The 21,030-nt window shown below is 39.1% G+C and overlaps 2 protein-coding genes across 2 annotated transcripts; one reads left to right on the top strand and one right to left on the bottom strand.

Annotated features, from left to right (window-relative positions):
- Positions 1–1,544: 1,544 nt before the first annotated feature.
- Positions 1,545–4,946, bottom strand: ndufc1 (NADH:ubiquinone oxidoreductase subunit C1). Its single transcript, XM_062425907.1, has 4 exons — positions 4,827–4,946; positions 3,399–3,502; positions 1,776–1,851; positions 1,545–1,646 (listed from the first exon to the last, which is right to left on the bottom strand). Exons 1-3 carry the CDS (start codon positions 4,870–4,872, stop codon positions 1,792–1,794), a joined length of 210 nt encoding a protein of 69 aa, XP_062281891.1. The 5' UTR covers positions 4,873–4,946; the 3' UTR covers positions 1,545–1,646; positions 1,776–1,791.
- A 1,717-nt stretch (positions 4,947–6,663) lies between these two features.
- Positions 6,664–20,473, top strand: naa15a (N-alpha-acetyltransferase 15, NatA auxiliary subunit a). Its single transcript, XM_062425921.1, has 20 exons — positions 6,664–6,858; positions 8,588–8,672; positions 10,429–10,533; positions 10,696–10,853; positions 10,963–11,097; positions 12,403–12,556; positions 12,738–12,857; positions 13,043–13,138; positions 13,506–13,612; positions 13,701–13,773; positions 14,994–15,163; positions 15,264–15,416; positions 15,591–15,719; positions 15,857–16,070; positions 16,981–17,174; positions 17,263–17,371; positions 17,500–17,598; positions 17,702–17,845; positions 19,131–19,228; positions 19,320–20,473. Exons 1-20 carry the CDS (start codon positions 6,805–6,807, stop codon positions 19,530–19,532), a joined length of 2,610 nt encoding a protein of 869 aa, XP_062281905.1. The 5' UTR covers positions 6,664–6,804; the 3' UTR covers positions 19,533–20,473.
- The last annotated feature ends 557 nt before the right edge of the window (positions 20,474–21,030 follow it).

Raw genomic sequence — 21,030 nt, 5'->3', positions numbered from 1 at the left:
AAAGGTAAGAGACAGATTTGTTAGGGGGAAAAAAACCCCTATTAATTTATATTAAATATATAAAGTATCAATGTGTTATAAAAACAAATGACGTATGATCAATTAAGTGCAATGACATTTTAATGTTGATTAAAACAGAATGAGTGAAAATGAAAAGATTAGAATCCAGATTCTTTTTACCCAAAATACCACCTTAGCCTCAATATAAGAAAAAAACCCCAAACTGTTTAAATCAATTTGAAGATAAGGAACACCACAAAGACACCAAGACAACAGCTTCAACATTCCATTTTTCTACCATAGGTTGAACCAGTGGATGTTATGTTGATATATTGTGACCAGCCATCATCATCCCTCTAAGAAGGAGCCGGTAGAGTTACCTATCCACAGTGGGCACAATGAACCTGAACACATTTACACTGAGATAACCTGAGTGCTGCACTCCTGTCTGGCTTCCACAGTCTGGACGTGAAAGTGCCAATTAAGCCCAACATGAATTACTTGTAGTTTTGGCAAGGAAACATTGGACTGTGTAAGTTATCAGCAGGATGAAGTTCAATACTTCAAGCCTGTGTAGGCAGATAAGATAAGATATTCCTTTATTAATGCCACAGTGGAGAAGTTTACAGTATTAGAACAGCAAGCTGATAGCAAAAATAGAAAGAGCATCACTAAAAAAGAATAAGAACAATAAATAATAAGTAAGTAAACAAGCAAAAATATAGAAATAAAAAGATCACTCTGTCACTCATTATGATAATGCTAATTATTTTAATGACATTTGATGACTATATATTCACCATATAGCCAGTAGAAGGGGAGCTTATCTTGGAAAAAAGGACTTAAAAAGTGATATCCCTTTAAGAACATATTTCTGCAGTTAACAGTTGAAATAAAGTAACTCATGTTGGCACACCTGGCCAATTACATCATATGGTGGATGTGAAAGTTGGAATGTCAGTATCAGTAAATTGCAGAGATTGTCGGCACATGCCACCATAATCTAATGTGAAAACGGTGTGTGGTAGAGTGTTTCTGACTGTCCTAAAACAGTTCTGATTGTACTTGAGCCTTACCACACCTGATTCTCTGCGTGTGTGGCACTGATCACTCCTCATATACATGGTGACTTTCATCCTCTCCACCCATTTCAGTCAGTAGAAGAGTCATGTAGAGCAAGGAAGGTCACAGACAACACGTGGACAAAAGGCTGCCTTGATGTAGTTTTCATTTATTTGAACTTCTTTTCATTCCTGTATTTATATTTTCTTTTACAGGTTATGTTTTAATCATGTTGTACTTTAGATTGTTTTAGATTTACTCACTCAGATAACTGTTGTCTTCAATATTGAAAATCCTTCTGTGGAATGTAAGAGTCTGTATGAGGGTTCCATATGGTGCCATGATACACTGTTTAGTTATGACAGTTTGTTCATTCATAAAAAAAATCAATAGTATAAATCACTCATGTAGAATATAGTAGTATTGAAGGTAATGCCACAGCAGCTTTCAATGTATGTGAACAAAATCATGACTCATGTATATTTCACATGATATATATTTATTTTATACAGCGTGAGGAATCAGGAACAACGGAAATAGAAACAAGTGGAGAAACAGGTGTATCCTCGACAGGACCTGCCGACCTACACGGGACAAAAAAAAAGAGAGTATCATGTTTAATATGTTGGTCCATATATAGATCCTCACACATGACAGTATACCGATATGGTATATGGTGCTATAGGTATCAGGTCACAAAATCAGACACTCACAAACCAGTGTGCGGGGTTATTCCAGGCCATTCCTCACTTTGTACTCGTGCACATCTGTGCTGTGCTGCTTGAACAGCTGCAGGTGGGAGACAGAAGCCACAGGTTATTCAACAGTGCTGACTGGTTAGAGCAAAACAACTTCCTCATACTCACACTGCACCCCATCTAAATCACAAAGTTTATATTACAACCTTGCAATATAAATACAATAAATAATGTTTGTATTTTTAAATGACTTAAGAATGACTTTAAAATGAAAAGATATTATGAGAACTTGTTAATGCCACCTGGGAATATTAAATTAAATATTTATGTCCAAGCTGCAAGATAAGATAAGAAAGAAAGAAGCCTTCTAGGATATGAGGATTTCTCACAGTGTAATATTTAAGATTAATTTCCCTCTCAAACATGAATTCATCTGATTTTTAAGACGTCCTCTATTATGTTTGGCTGCTGGCAAATTCAGCACACTGTCCTTTATCCTGATCCACTAAATATTTTAAGATTTGAATCAGATTGAAGCTTTAGGAATAGCTTGTAGCTCTTTGCTGCCCTCTACTGAGTAAAAATAATCATAGAAACAGAGGCTGTGTCTGAAATCACTCCCTATTTACTACACAGTGCTCTACATTTACATTTACATTTACCCTCCAACATTTTATTTGAATGTCTGAATGCTGAGTGTGGAAATGTCTCCACTACATTTTGCCCTCAAATATTCCACCATGGAACAAAACAAAGTAGTGTTCATGTCATGTACACTACTTTCTGCTAACAATACCACAATGTAATGCCACACATTTTAAAAGATACCATCATGTGACTCTACAGCTGATGGTAACAATACAAAATGTATTAGCTGTTAACTATTGAGTGAACTATGTAGTGTTTATATACAGAGTAGTGAATTAATGAATAAAGGAGAGATTTCAGACACAGCCAACGATAGAAACTTTGAGAAACATGTGCTTTGTAAATGTGATTAACATAGTACATACTAGCTTTTATTTACAATGTATTGTTTCAGATATTTTATTTTGACATTTCCTGGTAAGCAGATGCATTTTATTCTGAAAGCGTTTTTGGCAAACGGAAAAGGGCTAATTGACGATAAATTCATGAAGGAAGGAAGATAAATGTACAGAGTTAAGGGGAGAGTTATATATTAGCTCAGTTGAAAGTGGCAACAAGGTAACAGTATATATACAGTATGTTTATATTGAAATTTAAGTTAATTTGTACATCAAATAAAGCTAAATGCTAAAAGCTCATGGGAAATGCATAGACTGATAGCTGATTGAAATGAATGGGTGGTTGTCAGAAGTTGATGATGAAGAGGAAAGGAAAGAGGGAAACATGTAAAACCTACAGGACAGGGCTGCCTCAGGACCAGGATTCATAAACACTGCCCAAACTAACTAAATGATACATTCTTTTATTTTAAAAAGGTCTTGAATTTTCCTGTAACTGGTGTATAGATTTCAAAGCAATTCATATAAATGTCATGTTTGATGTATGATGTATGATGTATGAATGGACCCTGGAACACTTTAACCATAAATCTCCATCATTTTTATGTTAATCTCTGTTATTGCAATTGTGAAATAAATGATAGTCATTTACCAGGCCCCAAAGGATAGCTGTTGACCCAACGGCAAGACCCACTCTCATCCAGTTTGGGTTGGCAGTGTCAGGCTTGGAGCTTGTGAAAACTGATCTGGATCCAACTGCAAAGATACGACAGATAACCATGAAGAAGCACACTTATGTTAAATAGAAATGAACACACACCCTGGAAATAGCAGAACGTTCTATGGAGTTTTAATCTGAGCATAGCATTGAAAACCTGACAGAAGATGACTAAAGACCATTTCCAAACCTGGTACGCACTGCTGTTACACTGTATTTCAAAAGGATAGGTTCATAATTGTTGAAGTGTGTCTTAAAGCAGCAGTCAGGTGTCTATATGAACAATGAAAGAGGTTTTCCTCTCTGTAATCATTCCTCCTGTTCATACTGATTATTTTAAGATCTCCTTCAAATGAGCTTTCAATGGAAGTGATGGAGGACAAAATCCACAGTGTGTCCACACAGTCATTTAAAAGTAGATGATCAGCTTCTATTGAGCTTCAACAGTCTGGATTAGTCATATCAAGTGATATCTGACACATTTACAGTCTTTTTAGCATCAAATTCCCTCTTAGTGTTTCCCTGTTGAGCTGTGGTGGAAGTATAGTAACAAAAAGAGGAACTTTGCACCAAAAACACTGTAACGTTGAAACAAAGAAGATGAAGATTTGACTCATTTGGACGACTGAAGCTTCATATTAGCTTCAGATCAACTTTTAAATATTTTTTTACACAGAAGGAGGACTGTGGATTTTGTCCTCCATCACTTCCATTGTAAGTGCATTATGAAGGGATCCTATAATGGTCAGTATAAACAGGAGGAATGATAACAGCTAGAACAGCTTTGGACAGACTTGGAAATAAATGGTGTCACTATCCTTTAAAATACAATCTATCAGGTTAGCTTTAAGGTGCTCTCTATCCTCTACTGTGGGTTTAAAGCAATTGAAGAATGGCTCCTACTTTAATATGTGTTTTATAATAGGAACAACAGCATTGACTTGTTCAAGGCGTGAATTACGTACAACTCCACACATAATAATAATAATAATAATAATAATAATAATAATAATAATAATAATAATAATAATAATAATACTTAAAAGAAGAAGATGAATTGTTATTAGTCGTAGATAACGTTACATACCATATAAGTATAGTTTAACAAAGGAATTCGTTGCAACAAATCAGTATGTTATACAACACTGCTATAACATGCATATGTGTATTTTAATATATAACTTTAGTGGAACGAACAATACCTATGAGACTGTAGTGCTAGCGTTGCACGAATGCTAGGCTAAGCTAAGCTAAGGTCAGGCTACAAAATAAACACGGTGTTCACGTAGTATAAAGCGTGACACAACACGGACCTGTCTAAATCATTAGAATTCATTCTTTACCAATGTATCGTGTTCTTACCTCTGCTGGAGAGAACAGCTCGGGTTAATAACCGGTTCAAAGTCATGTTAGCTAAAGAGGTTCTCTCTGCCTTGGACTGGCTCTGCTGTCTATGCGAGGTTGATTAAACGTCCTGGCAGGCCAGAGTAGACGAGTCCAACATCACTGATCAGTCGAACGAAGATTCAACACATATCTAGATTTGATCGTTTTTTATTTTTCCATAACTGCGTTTATTATATAAAACAATCTAATTCATCTTCTACATTTATTGAAATGGATGTTGCCACTTAATTCCATGAGAAAATTAATTATTTTAATGCATCACTTGCCGGCAAATATGCACAGGTGTTATGAGATGTGCTAAGATATATTTTTGAAATCTTCTATTACATTTGGCTTACCAACCAAAAGTATGCTGTTTAAAAAAGAAGAAGAAGAAGATCAGTAGTAGTATGCCTCCCATAGCCTATGTTTCTTCTTCTCATGCATGGTGATACTGAGAAATGACACCTGTTTCATCTGTTTACACCTGTTAAGTTTTAATTTTTAATACGCTTCTTACTGACAAATAAGGCCACTATTCTCATGCTGTGCAGGGTTGTTTAAGTTTATATCTTAAATAACAATATAAAGTTTAAAAATAACAATTACATTTAGTTTTTTCCCCCCTCCACTCAAAAACATATTATTCTTCTTTTTGCTTCAGTTGGATGTTGTTCTCTTCTCTGTGCAGAATGATGTAAGTACAGAGTCATCTGCTGACAGTGGAAAGTTTCTCTGTGCTCATTAAAAGTCTGATTTTAAGGGGTCTGTGTATACAAGATTTGTGCGATAACTAGTTTGGAAGCTAATTGTGGACCAATTGGACAATACACATTTGTGATGTGGAGACTTGAAGCATTCAGTGAACAGTAAGAATGGACTTTACAGTGAAGTAAGAAACAACTTGTGTCCAGCAGTTAAACTGATAAAAAAAATATGTGCACTTAAAAAAAAAAAAAAAAAAAAAAATTAGACACATATTATTATTCAAAGACAACAAGTTTTATATATATATAGCATCTTCCAACATGTCTGGAGGGGCTCTTTACGTTTTCTTTACAACCCTCAAAATTAAAAAGCCCATGTGACCCTGTGAACCTTTAGTGAACTCAAGGGGCGGAGCTGGGGGGATGGAGAGAGTCTTTTGTGTGTTGTTTTTTTAAGAAAAGGCAACAGTGACTTCAACCAGCTGCTGACTGTTTTTTTGTGGTGCTGGATTCTTTGTTTTGTAATGAAATTTTGATTTGATTGGTCTGTTTTTGATGCATCGATGCATTTTGATTGGTGTCTGTTTTCTTCTAGCTCATAATATCCATGAATCATTCTAAAGCACAAATAAATTATTTACTCAGTAACAGATGAATGTGAAAATATAAAGTCAACTAAATAGCCACTCAATTAGATTTACTTTTCATTTGTTACTTCCACCTCTGCTTATTGTTATTTATTTATTTCTATGTGCATTTTTCTGGGGAAATAGTTAATAAGGACCAAAATAAATCACTACTACTATTAATGTAACTTGCTGTAGTCATACAGAGGAATAAAATGAAATGATGTGCACGTGAACCATCCAAAAATATTGGCCCTGGCTCAGAGTGCTCTGGGCTAAACTCCGAATCTAGTCAACTCCTACATCTGCCCCTGGTAACCCCTGGTAACCCCTGGTAAGGGTCGGGACCCTCATGTTGAGAACCAGTGGAATAAAGCTTTGTATTGTTCCATCGTCATTAACAGAGCATCTTCAGTGTGTGACTGACGCGCAGACTCAGACAGCAGCCTGACCCGGAGGAGAAGCAAGGCGGCCATTTTGCTCTGAAGGGGGGCCTCGGCTTCAACACGTGAGAGAGAGGAGCGGAGAGGAGCCCTGAAGACACCGAAACAGTCCAGCACCTTTGACTCTAGGAGTATATTATTCATGTGTGAACCCACAGAGGCATAGGACACCAACACAATGCCCACAATCACTCTGCCGCCGAAGGAGAACGCTCTCTTCAAGAGAATATTGGTAGGAGAAATGCTAATGCTAAATGCTAATGCTAGTTTGCGAAAGTAGCCGTCAGTTGTAGCGGTGCAGAGCGAGTAGCTAGCTAGTTGCTAGTGAATTAACGATAAGATTCAGGTACACCGAACACATTGTAATTACCGCGTCTCTGCTATTAGCACGTAGTAGCTATCATACTGGAAAGGAAACTGCTTAACAAGATAGCGACAAAGCATTTTGATGTCCCGGCTACGCTTTGGCCTTATAGTTGCAACACGTCCAAAGTATATCAATGACAAAGCTGCTGGACACATGACAGCCATGCAGGAGTTGTGTGCGGGCAGTGGAGTTAGCTCTCCGCTCAATGGAAACTTGTGTGGCTGCGCTGTCAATGAAGTTGTGCTACGTGCTAGCCTCCTGTTCCATGCTAATAGTTGGAGTTGAGTGGAGCTCACACAGCTAGCTCCAGCACTACATTACATTTTCCTAAATGTGCTCCTTGCACTATTAAAAACGGCTCGTGCTTCTTCACAACACAGCACGCGCGAATGAGCTTAAGTTGTCACGAGGAGCCAGTCTTATTTCAACGTTAATAAACGTGCACAAATATGTTTTGAAGTATTGAACCTAAAGTGTGCAGCCATGTATTAGCAGCTTTGTTCATTTAACAGGATTCCCATGGTCATGAAATTCCTGGAAAAGCTATGAAATTAGAAAAAGTGTTTTCCAGGCCTGGAAATGGTTTGGAATGAGGTGAATGTTTTGTATTAGTTTCGAATTAGGGATGGCACTATCCGAGGCTGCATGAACTTGGACCCCCCATTTTTAACATGTCAAAAATCATTAGATTAATTTAATATGAATATACTGATCATCAATTTCTATATGTAGCTTTTTAATAACTTCTAATATGTGATCTGGGGCCAAACGCTTTCTCTGGGATTGTTAAAAGGCCCCAGAATACAGGAAATGACATCTACTCTGTTAAACATTTTGATGTATGGTTGTGACCATGAAAGCCAAACTTTCTTGAAAAGCCCCCCCCTCAAATATCGTTACAAGGTTTTCTGAAAAGCTGACAGCTATGATTTTCAACAGAAGCCTCAACAAAGCTCTCCAACTGAAACAGATGGAGTTGACGGTCCAGATTTGGGATGGGTGGGCAGGTATAAACCCAATACTGTGCCCTATCGGCGCTATGTGGGCCTCCCTTTGTTAAACTACTTAAATAAAGTCATGCAAATGGGGTAAAAAATTATGGAACAGTTCTGGAAAACTTTTGAAAATTCAATAGTAACAATGTGTGGGAAACCTGCATTTAACTAAAAAAAAATGCTAAAGCTAATACTTCTTTGGGCACCAGGGAGTGTCTGCCCCCTTTCTTCTGTCAGTCAGCGACTGGAGTGCATATATTGGAGTTGGAGTTGGCAGGAGCTCCATTGTCTCCACTGAGCCAGGCACATCCATCTGGCTGCTTGTCTGATCACATCTCATCAGCAGCACTTCATCATCAAGGCTGTTCTCAAGTGTTGTCCTTTCCGTTTATGTCAGTGGCCCAATCTCCTCATGCTGGCGGGACTGTTGAGGATATGTGTGTGTGGTAAAGGAGCTGTTTCTGTGTTAGCGTTAGCTTTGTTTTTTAGCAGTAATGTCCTTTTCATGTACGTTTAACCCCCCTGCTGTGACCTGAGGATTATCGGGCCCCAGTCTCATGTCTAACCTGTCTTTGTTTGCCTCGTCGTTGTCGTTGCAGAGATGTTACGAGCACAAGCAGTACAGAAACGGACTGAAGTTCTGCAAACAGATCCTGGGCAACCCAAAGTTTGCAGAACATGGAGGTAAGAGAAGAGAAAATCATGTTTCACTGTCACATTGACACGTTTATTACATGATACACAAAAAGTGACACAAGGTTGTGATTGTATGTCTGGGTTTGCTGGAGGTACATTGCAATCTTGTTACACTTGTACAGCTGTGCTCACAGGCACACAGAAACAGGAACAGAGCTAAACTGATATTAAAAAGTTCAGGAATAAAGGGGAATAACTTTCCTGGAAAGTGGGGTGCAAAGCTGTAAGGAGTGGGGGGGGCAGTAAAAAAAAGCTATAGGAAGGCTACGTTTTTTTTCCTGCTGTGGCAATCAGAGATGAGGGAAGGTCCACCACCTCTTACTGGCGAGACAGGTCATCGCAGTGATTCAGAGGAATGTGTGAAGCATCTGGAGCCGTGCCTGTTTTCAACACCTGTGCACACCTGCTGCTTCTTCTTCTTCTATCTTAGCTTTCGTAAGATTGCGAACATTGGAAGAAGCCGTTCACACTGTCCCAGCAGCATTTCTAAGAGAGTGTACATGTAGTTCTGTTCAAGGTGCGGTGATAAAAAGGACATACAACACAGTATAATGACAGGTTGTTCAGGCTATGGACTGATGGTCTCTGAGTGAGAACTTGAGAGGAAGTTGTAAATGTGCTTTCTTTCAGGATGATTCCATCATCTTTGAAAACATAAAATTAATTTATGAATTTATTTATTTCTCCACAGGGACAATGTACATCATTATACATTTTCAGAGAACTAAAGATGTAAATGCACCCAATTACAGCCAAGGGTTGATTTCCATTGGTAGTCCCCCTGCCAGATGTTACCGTAATGTGCTTGTCTAAAAAATAGAACAAAAAACACCCAATTTAGTTTCATTGTTGCATTCACTGTTGAGTCTCATTCAGTCTAACTGTATGTCTAAACTGAGCCTTTTTTCATCTGATTAGCATACACCACATACTAGTCCACATACTTGTGTGTACTCTGGGTCTTTGATGTGGTACCTGGTTTGGGTTGCTGCAGCAGCATGCAAAGCAAGGGCAGCTTTATTTATACAGCACACTCCATATCCAGAGCCTTTCAACGTGCTTTGTACTAAATACAAGATTACTGCAGCAAGTTATTTAAAAAAACACAAAAGTGAGGATGATGAATAATTATTAAAGCATAATAAATTCAAATAAATGAAAACGTGAAAGTCAAGATTAAAGATGGAGGTTAAAATGATGCAAGCACATAAAACACCAGTCATAAAGGCTCTTAAAGTGACTAAGGTCTAAGTTGGTGTTCAATCAAAGGCAGTAAAACAGTATTTAATGCTCCCATTGTATACATACACATACATTCCTCCAGTTTGCTGTGGAAGAGCTCTGACCTCTACCCATCCAACACCTGTGCCACTGACTGAGCCGTCCGCGTCACTCACATCCTGTCTACTCCTAATTAACTGTCCAATAACTTCTTGAATCCTGAATAAGAATTATAGGCTTTTTTCATTCAAGCTTTATTTTAACTCGAGAATAATTTCGCATCAAAATACTAATAACAGAACTAATAGTGGATGATTGGGAGTGTGTGCTGGTATGATAATAGTATTAATAATACATCCAAAAGTGTCACATATTTGAAACTCACACTGTTCCATCAAGCTTTGAAGAAAAGATGATTCCAGCTTTTTAAAGTATTGTGAAAAAAACTGCCATGTTGTGTAGGTTATTCTATCAATGTTGAATGTCTCACTCTTGTCCTCTCCTCTCCTGCTCTGTGCTGCAGAGACGCTGGCCATGAAGGGTTTGACCCTCAACTGTCTGGGGAAGAAGGAGGAGGCCTACGAGCTGGTGCGGCGAGGCCTCCGCAACGACCTCAAGAGCCACGTCTGTATCCTTACACTGCTCCCTCTGAGCCCCCAGTTCCTGTAGTTGGCATGACAAACCTGCTCTGAAACTTTCTTGCTTGCTCTCTCAGACATTATATTAAAAGGATGTGTGTAGATGTTAGATTTGTGCATTGGCGTTCTGCTTCCTGAACTCACCCTCTCAGGCTGGCATGTGTACGGCCTGCTGCAGCGCTCTGATAAAAAGTACGACGAGGCCATCAAGTGTTACCGCAACGCTCTGAAGTGGGACAAGGACAACCTGCAGATCCTCCGAGACCTCTCCCTGCTGCAGATCCAGATGAGAGACCTGGAGGGATACAGGGTGAGCATCGTCCCCCATAGAGATCACACCTGTATAATAAGCTGGCTGAGTATTATAGCTGACAGGTGTGTGTGTGTGTGTGGTTGTCTCTCTCTCTTTCTCTCTTCAGGAGACTCGCTACCAGCTGCTGCAGCTCCGTCCAGCCCAGCGGGCTTCATGGATTGGTTATGCTGTAGCCTATCACCTTCTGGAGGACTTTGAGATGGCCGCAAAGATTGTGGAGGAGTTCCGTAAGACGCAACAGGTATGAAGAAGCTGTAGACTGCTTAACAGAAACTAGAAAAGATATTATATACAGCCAAGACGCTCCACTCGGTATAAAGAAAGGCTCATTACATGTGAGGTGATAGAAGACCAAAGTTTGTAGTTCTTTTAGCAGTTGTGGGGAATTAAATGTATTTGGCAAGAGTAAAGGTATTTACTTACCTGTATCAGCAAGTTGATAAAACAAGCAGTATAGTATAAGTATACATTTGTTTAGTTGTCATGACTTATACATGTCTACATTTCCTTTTTTTTTTTTCATCTTAAAAGGTGAAAAACATAAGTGTTAATAGTTCTCCACCAGTTGAACACTGCACTCCTTTAATATTGACAGACTCACAATGAACGGTTGAAAAAATGATTAAATCTGACACAGCACCACCAGAGATATTATCCCACACATTCTTGTAACTCATCAAAACCTGGTGACTACATTACCCACAATGCATCTCAACCACCAACTGTTCTGTGAAGGTGTGTTGATGCTACTGTTGGCTCATGTAGTCTGGAGCTGCCAGCCTCCAGCAGACCTCTCTGATGACCTCACTGCTTTCTAACTCCACACCCCCACATTTTTTTCCCTTATAAAAAAAAAAAAAAAAAAATCTTGTCGTCTTCAGCCCCAACTGAGCTAACTCAAGTGACATCACGTGAGGGAGTGTAACAGATTTCACACGGCTCCCTCTGGAGGCAGGAAGGACTAGTATTGGTCCAGACCTGATGATCAAACCCTGAAGCTGATGTTTCCCTTCATTCATGTTTCACCATGGTAACATTACAAGCAACAACAGCAAATAGTTGTGTGTTTACACTGAAATCGATGGCTGTCTGTCTGTAAGCACCTTAATCACATAAAAAAAACAACGAGTAGAATGACTTGGTATTGATATCGTGATGCAGGAGAAAAAAGAAAAAGAAAAGAAAAAGTATTAAACTATATAAATAAATTTCAGCAGTTTTAAATTGGTTTAATTTAATATGATTCTGTCCTGTTTTTAAAGCTTTTAAAGCCAATGGGTATATTTGTTTCTTTATAGAGATATTACAACTTGTATGTATACATATACAAGAACTTGTATGTATTTATACTCTCTTATCATCAGTCACATTGTGTACTCATCTGTGCTTGAAGCAATAATATTACCCAGCAAATACAAGGAAGCCAACAATTTCTATACATAATATGATCATAGGACACTCTTTGTAGCTGGAAATAACAGAGTAAGTTTTGGGAAAAGTTTGCCACCTGCTGGGGACTTAAGAGTGTGTTTGTGTGTGTGCGCAGACGTCTCCAGACAAAGTGGACTACGAGTACAGTGAACTGCTGCTGTATCAGAACCAGGTCCTGAGGGAGGCCGGCCTGTACAAAGAGGCCCTGGATCACCTCAACAACTATGAGAAACAGATCTGTGATAAACTGGCTGTGGAGGAGACGAGAGGTGAGTCCCACGTTGTCTCACTTTACTGTGCACACAATGCAAAGCTGTCTCTGCCTGTCCTCACAGTGACTGAACCAACAATAGAAGTGACACTGTTAGAGGTGGTGTTTCTTCTGAGGGATCAGACATTCTTTAGGTTTAAGTGCCATTTCATCATTAAGACGTGTGTTTGTGTGTATAGGAGAGGTGCTGCTAAAACTGGAGAGGCCTGAGGAGGCTTTAGAGGTCTACAGGAAACTCCAGGAGAGGAACCCTGAGAACTGGGCCTACTACCAGGGTCTGGAAAACTCCTTAAAGCCAGGTGAGTACTATCCTCAGACCCACAGCTGTGTGGTCCACATTATATGATGGACTGATGTGGCTCTTATAAATCATTGTTAATGGACAGTTTTGAAGATGTCTGCAGTACTTCTATTCTTTTAAGCCAGCTGTGCTTCCAGATGTATTCAACAGAGTTTCATCTGTTCATTCACTGTGTTCCTCCAGGTAGTGCCGAGGAGCGTCAGAAGATTTATGAGGAGGCCTGGGTGAAGTTCCCTAAAGGCCTGGTTCCTCGAAGGCTTCCTCTTAATTTCCTCACAGGTAAACACAGTACATCCTGCAGCATCAGCACCTTACTTAAACTCAGATTACTTAAGGTGGACCATCTATTCTCATTGTAGTGACTATCTCAGCTGCAGAGAAACATCTGGCTGCTGAGTCTCTCCTCAGTTTTGTTGCCGTGGTGGTTTTAAATTTGAAAAACTGACTAATGTGCATATGAACTATTTAACTCATAAAATCCTTTTTTTGTGAGCATCACACTCACCCCAACATAACATTTTTTTTAAAACCACAACATTTTCCAGAAACTCCTCCCACCAACTGTTAAAGGGCAGTTTTATGCTATGCTGCAGTACAAATCTCACTTTGCTGTACCTTTCTGTTTACTGTGTGTTGTGCTGGGCAGGGGAGAAGTTCCGTGAATGTTTGGACAGCTATCTAAGGATGAACTTCAGTAAAGGCTGCCCGCCCGTCTTCACTACCCTTAAATCCCTCTACACTGACAAAGACAAGGTATGATTGACAGCACGAGGCTGCATACTGAAAGTTTCATCCCTGTTGTTCTCAGTACAAACAGTTTTTTTTTTCTCTCCTCATGCAGGTTTCAATCATTGAAGAATTAGTAGTCGGCTATGAAACTTGTTTAAAAAGCTGTCGAATGTTTAATGAAAACGGTGAGTGTTTTTCTTTTTTTCTTGTCATAGCTTGTTATAATACTTTACCTTCTGTAGTCAATTCCCCATTCAAACTGAACACACATTTTAGCAGAGTCTGCAGAAAAGCTCCATCCAGCACTGTTGGATTAATATTGAAACATCCACATAGAAACAGGTGGATGGAAACACACTTTGTGATTGGTTGCTTTAAGATGAACTGTGAATGTAATCTGTTGTTTATTTAAATCACTTTAAAATCAGCTGGGAATTGACATCACAGGTTTTAACATAGTTTTTAGTCTAGCTTTTATTAAACTTTGTCTCTTTTATTTCATTTTACTTTTATTTTATATATATATATATATATATATATATATATATATATATATATATTACTACGGCGTATTAGGGCCATATATGTATTTTTTTTTTTAAGTATAGGAATAGTATAGGAATAGTGTGTGTATATATATATATATATATATATATATATATATATATATATATATATATATATATATATATATATATATATATATATATATATATATATATATATATATATATATATATTTATAAAATAAATATATATATATATATATATATATATATATTTATAAAATAAATATATATATATATAAAATAAATTTATATATATATATATATATATATATATATATATATATATATATATATATATATATATATTTATATATATATATATATATATATATATATATATATATATATTTATATATATATATATATATATATATATATATATATATATATATATATTTATATATATATATATATATATATATATATATAAATTTATTTTTTCACCTTTTTTTTACTCTGACTTTTAATCAACATTTTCTCATTCTCTTTTTTTATTTTACTTTATTTAATTTTAGATTTTTACCTTTTTTCTTTACATTTTAATCATTCTTATTTATGTTACTTTATTTAATTTAATTTCTTTAGATTGTATTATTCTTATTCTCATTTATTTTAATTTAATTTTTAAAAAAATTCTTTTTTTATCATTCTTTTTATCTTATTTATGTTACTTTTATTTTATTTAAAAAAAAATTTTTTTTTTTGGTAATTTCTTCTTTCATTGTTTTTCTTTTCTTGATGTTGTCCTTGGTCTACACTTGTTCTGTCTTATTATCAGCTTGTCAATCAGCAGTATTAATAAAGGGTTTTTGATTGATGTTTTAATGTGTGTACAGATGATGGAAAGGAGGAGCCCCCCACCACTCTGTTGTGGGTGCAGTATTTTCTGGCACAGCACTTTGACTTCGTAGGTCAGGCCGTCCTCGCCCTGGACTACATCAACACGGCCATCGACAGCACGCCCACGCTCATCGAGCTCTTCCTCATCAAGGCCAAGATCTACAAGGTATGGTATAAACTCAGCATACACACACAAACACACACACACACACCTTATAGCTCTCTGTTTGTGGTGTTCACCTGTGTCCCTGTTTTTTGCTCCGCAGCACGCAGGCAACATAAAGGAGGCGGCTCGATGGATGGACGAGGCTCAGGCACTGGACACCGCCGACCGCTTCATCAACTCCAAGTGTGCCAAGTACATGCTGAAGGCCGGCCTGGTTAAAGAAGCAGAGGAGATGTGCTCCAAGTTCACACGGGTGAGACACACAGCTCAAGTGTGTGTGTTGCAGTAATCTGAAGATTGTTTTACCTCCCAGAATAGCTGTAGTCATGCTTCTTATGTATTTCCCAAATACCATTACTGCTCAGTGTAAATGTCTTTTTGTTCTCACTCTGTGTAAATATATCTGTGTGTGTGTGTATGTTTTCAGGAGGGGACGTCGGCAGTAGAGAACCTGAATGAGATGCAGTGCATGTGGTTCCAGACAGAGTGTGCCTTGTCCTACAAGGCTATGAACAAGTTAGGCGATGCCCTGAAAAAGTGCCACGAGATCGAGAGGGTGAGTCTGCAGCAGTGACACATGAAGAAGATTCATTATCATCAGTGATTAATGACTCAGACATGGAACTGGCTCCCTACACCTGAGAGCACCTTGCCTAACTCTCCTCTCTCCCTCCCTCTCGTCATCTCCACCAGCATTTTGTGGAGATCACAGACGACCAGTTTGACTTCCACACCTACTGCATGAGGAAGATGACATTGCGCTCCTACGTGGACCTGCTGAAGCTGGAGGATGTCCTGCGGCAGCATCCGTTCTACTACAAAGCAGCTCGCACCGCCATCCAGATCTACCTGGCCCTGCACGACAAACCTCTGACCGACGACAACAAGGAGAGCCAGGCAGACACTGGTTAGTGAGAGTTTCTAATGTTCCCAAAGATGTGACATCAGCCAGTCATACAGCAGATACATAACATGAACGCAGTAGATTATGCCTACATTTACAATTTGGCTCAGAATTGTTACATAGGTGCTCTGTTCACACTGGAACTCTTCCAGAGGGCCAGCGACTAAACGTTGGTCAAATATAAAGTGCTGGGTGCTGCTAGTGTCTATATAAAGATGAAGCTTAGACATGTCACACATGTGATATGACGATATATATTGTGTGACAAGAGAGAAACGTCTATCATTTAATATTTTGCTCTATCGTTTATATAGCATTGTGACGCATATCACACTCTTTACAGCAGTATTTTTCATCAATTAGTCTGTCCATCTTTTGTGCAGATAACATTGATACATTCTTCTACTTTTACTGCTCTTACAGTAATATAAGTTAAGTTTTCGTTAAAAGTAATAATACTGTATATTGTATGAAATCTACAAGGCCAGGTTGCAAAAAAGAGGCCTAAAGATTTTAAGGGACCCCTCCCACCCAGCTAACTGCCTACTGAACTTTCTCCCCTCTCATAAAAGACTGAGAAACATACAAGCAAGAACAACAAGATTTAAAAATAGCACGTTCCCCCAAGCTGTACGACTTTTTAATAGCCAATAGTTTTATGTATGATTTTAATCATTATTGTTTACCGCATTGTGCACTTTATTCTGCTGCTGCTGCTGCTCTCCCCCACAGTACTGTTTTTCAATGTTTCTATGTTTTACTTTTACTTGGATTTTATTTCTTATTTATGCACTTGTTTTTATCCTGGAATGCTGAGAGTGAATGTTGATGTACTGCAACAAATTCCAATCGACTATGTCGACATGGCAATAAAGTATTGAATCTTGAATCTATGCTGTTATGCTCTGTGTAGAGAATCTGACAGACAAGGAGCTGAAGAAACTGCGCAACAAACAGCGAAGAGCGCAGAAGAAGGCACAGCTAGAGGAGGAGAAGAAGAACGCAGAGAAAGAGAAGCAGCTGAAAAACCAGAAGAAGAAGAAAGAGGACGACGACGAGGAGATCGGAGGGCCGAAAGAGGAGCTAATACCTGACAAACTGGCCAAGGTGGGCTCACGTGTACGAGCTTGTGTGAGCACGCAGTAAAAAGTAGAACACAGATGAATAATGTGGTGTTTTGTGTTTTTTTAACCAGCCGGACAGTCCTCTGGAGGAGGCTGTGAAGTTCCTGATCCCTCTGAAGAACCTGGTGAGGAACCAGATCGAGACTCACCTCCTGGCCTTCGAGATCTACTTCAGGAAAGGTCAGATACTCTCCCAGCATGCATCTCACCAGCTTTCATACATACATTGTAATAGTTAAACTGGAAGCAGAGGTAGCAAACATTACATGATGTTTAAAAACCTTTTGTGTGTGTGTGTGTTCCTCCAGAGAAGTACCTGTTGATGCTGCAGTCAATAAAGCGAGCTGTAGCCATCGAACCTTCTAACCCATGGCTGCACCAGTGTCTAGTGCGCTTCTTCAAAGGAGGTAAGAGACAGAGCACTTTTCTACATCTAGATCATCTTAATTCTTTAAAACTTAATATGGGTCTTTAATGTGTGTGTGCGTGTGTGTTTGTGTGTGTGCGCAGTGAGCGAGAGTGCGGACCTGCCGGAGGCGGTGAGGACGGTGTTGAAGCAGGAGATCTCCAGGCTGTTTGGGGAGAGCAACCCTCAGAGCTACAACAAGAACTACCTGAGCCAACATTCAAACTCCATCCCCCACAGACTGGCCGGTAAGCAACACACACTGACACACACTCATCATCAAAGCATTCCCTCTTTGTTTCCTTCACTTTTATGAATGAAACTCTCCTACAAACAGAGAGGAACAGCTCATCTCATCTGGACATTTTAGGGCTGTTGATTATTAGTGGTGAATAGATGCCACATATTGGGACACACAGTAGAAACAGAACTTCATCTCAGCAGAGAGACACACTGTCTTGCTCTCTGTCTGTGGTGTTTTGTGGAAAGCAGATGATGGTGAAGCAGCGTAACTGTGGTAACCAAGTCAGTCAATCAATCAAACTTTATTTATACAGCAGCTTTCATACAGGTTAATGTAGTTCAAAGTGCTTCACAGTTGATTGACAAACTGATAATAAGACAGAACAAGTGACAAGATAAAGAAAAGGAATAAAAACAATGATGGAAATAAAAGTAAAATAAGAGAAAAAGTTTATTTAAAGGTTACAGTAAAAAAACTAGGTTAAAATAGATTAAAAAGACAAAAGTAAAATGAAATAAAAGATGTTTAATCAAAGCTGGACTGAAACTGGGTTTAAAAAAGAGATTAAAAGACAAAAGAAACATGAATAAAATCGATGAGATAAAACCTATAGAATGATAATAATAAAATAACACAATGTAAAACTTCAAAACAAATTAAATGGAAGAAAAAGTATTAATAATATAAATAATTCTTAATCAAAAGCCAGGCTGAACATGCAGGTTTTGAGTTTACTTATAAACGTTTCAACATTTCCAGCTGTTCTCAGATCCTCAGGCAGATGTTCCAGCGGCTCGTAGCATTATGGTAAAAGACCGTCTCACTGTTGGTTTTTAGTTTTGCACTTTGGAACAGCTAACAGAGGAGCAGCCGTACTGGTTCATACACTGTCAGCAGTTGGGCTTTATATGCTGGTGCAAGACCACGAAGTGCTTTAAAACCAAGGTCTGACTCCCTAAACCCACATGATGGGTAAATAAGTTTCCTTGTTTGTAGAATAATCAACCAATAGCATTGATTATGACCATTTATGGGCACAGTATTTGTGGTACTATATGTGAAGGCTTAAAGACTATCTACAGAAGAGTTCCCTCAGAATGAAGGTGGCATCATTGCACTAGAAGCGTGTACTGATAATTCCTTCATTCTCTTCAGCCAAGTTCAGTAGACATTTCAGCATAAGACATCCTGGAGTCCTGTGCACTATTCAGAATACAGGCAATCTTAGGAAACACTAAATGTTTGATGTGAAGCAGCTTGTCATCAGCTGGAGTCTCTTTGTTTTCCAGCTGCTAAGATGATGGTCTACCTGGAGCCTTCTTCTGATAAGATGGCCTGTGAGATAGCGACGGCCTTGGATGAGTCGCTGACAGGAGGAAGCATCCAGGTCTGCTGTGATTCACACACACGTTACACCCTGTTGACTTTTGAATGGTTGATAATGTAAATTTACTGTGTGTGTGTGTGTGCGTGTGCAGATCTCTACTGAGGTGCTGGAGGCTTTGTGCGACGGGCAGCTGGGCGAGGGTCAGCAGCAGAAGGTGGTCGAAGCCTACCGAACCGCCTGCCACAAGATCTTCCCCTACAGCCTGTCCTTCATGCCTCCCGGTTACCAAGACAACAGCACCAACATCAGTGCCAACGGCGACCTGTCGGCAGGAGAGCACGACGACATGGCAAACGAAATGTGAGCTCATCAGAGGAAGAAGAGGAGGAGGAGAGAAAAAAAAAAGAGGAAGAGGTGCGAACACGCCGCCAGACGCCTTAGTCCACCAACATGCCCGTTACCCCAACCTAGAGCCCCTCTCCCTCTCTCCCCCCCCTCCCCCTACCCCACCTCTCCACCTCTCCTCTCCCCCTCCACCCCCGGGCTATGGCAGCTGTGTGTCGCCCCTGCATTGCACTGATCTCGATGGACTGAGCGCCGCAGGAGAGAGAGAGAGAAAGGAGCTGGCACATAGAGGAAGACGATGCCCATTTAACTTTTTTAAACAATAAAAAACAAAAAAGGCCCTGTCCACACAAAAAACAAAACAACAACAACAGATAAATACAGGTATGGAAGAGGCGAAAGAGGATTCTGAAAAAAGTGGACACTGGCTGGCTAAGATGGCTTCTGTAAACACAGTCTAGGTTTTCTATAACTCCTGTGTTTTCACGCCATGTCCTTCTTGTAGGTGCATCTGCTTCTCACGTTTTTAAAAGTAATTTATATATTACAAACTGACAAAAATTAATAAAACAATGTTTGCAAAACCAAAACGGTACCATTGTAATAGTGGTGGTGATGATGTCGTCGTTCAGAATGTGAGCTGCTGTTTGCCAAAAAGAAAAAAAAAAAGAAAAAGAAGGGAAAGTAGCTGGTTTTGCAGGTTGTAGCCGTCCTGCAGTTCTCTGCCGTGCCACACGAGGGCGCTGCCTGTTCCCAACATGAACTGGAGGAGGAGGAGGTGACTGAATGAGCTGCAGATGTCAGTGTTGTGACACACTGATGTTGAACGCTGCCTGCATCTCTTCCATTGGATCCTGGTGGAGAAACAACAGCGAGAGGTCCAATGAAAACCACTGGATTCAACCTGCTCCTGTTTATCAACCAGCAAAGCAGTTCTGAATAAAACTGGGTTGAATAAAACTTGTTTTGTGAAAGGAGTCATTTGAATGAATTGCACTGAGATACACTCACACACACATACAGTCAGCTTCATTTATTAAAGTGTGGAAAATAGCAGTATTCAGAGCTGTTCTACATGTTGCAACTCCTGAGTGAGGAGTTGGTGTGTGTCTCCATGTGGAGCAGAGAACATGATGCTGTCGGTATGTGTTTGTGTTCAGAGCCTCCACCTGTCCAGTGTTGTGGGAGCAGAGGAAGGTGTGGTCCTGAATCAGGTATGAAACTGCTGCTCTGGTATAACTTGAAAGCAGCATGCAGGGACTGTGGCAAAACTCTTCACGCTGGTGTGTTCAGGGATGCTTGGACATTCAAAATTTAAGTTAAGTCTGACAGATTTAGTGTTTTTTGTGTTCTGGATTTAACTTCACAACTAAGCTTGACAATGAAATTACTTTCAACAGACACCTGTCAGAGGAACATAAATGAATGAATGATCATTTCATGTATCAGTGAGTTTTGAAAACATCTCTTCATGACATTACCAGATAAAAAATAGTAACTTTTGTCCAAGACAGCAG

The sequence above is a fragment of the Scomber scombrus genome, chromosome 9, assembly GCF_963691925.1.
Source record: "Scomber scombrus chromosome 9, fScoSco1.1, whole genome shotgun sequence".
Classification (NCBI taxonomy): domain Eukaryota; kingdom Metazoa; phylum Chordata; class Actinopteri; order Scombriformes; family Scombridae; genus Scomber; species Scomber scombrus.
This window is presented reverse-complemented; position numbering and strand designations above follow the sequence as displayed.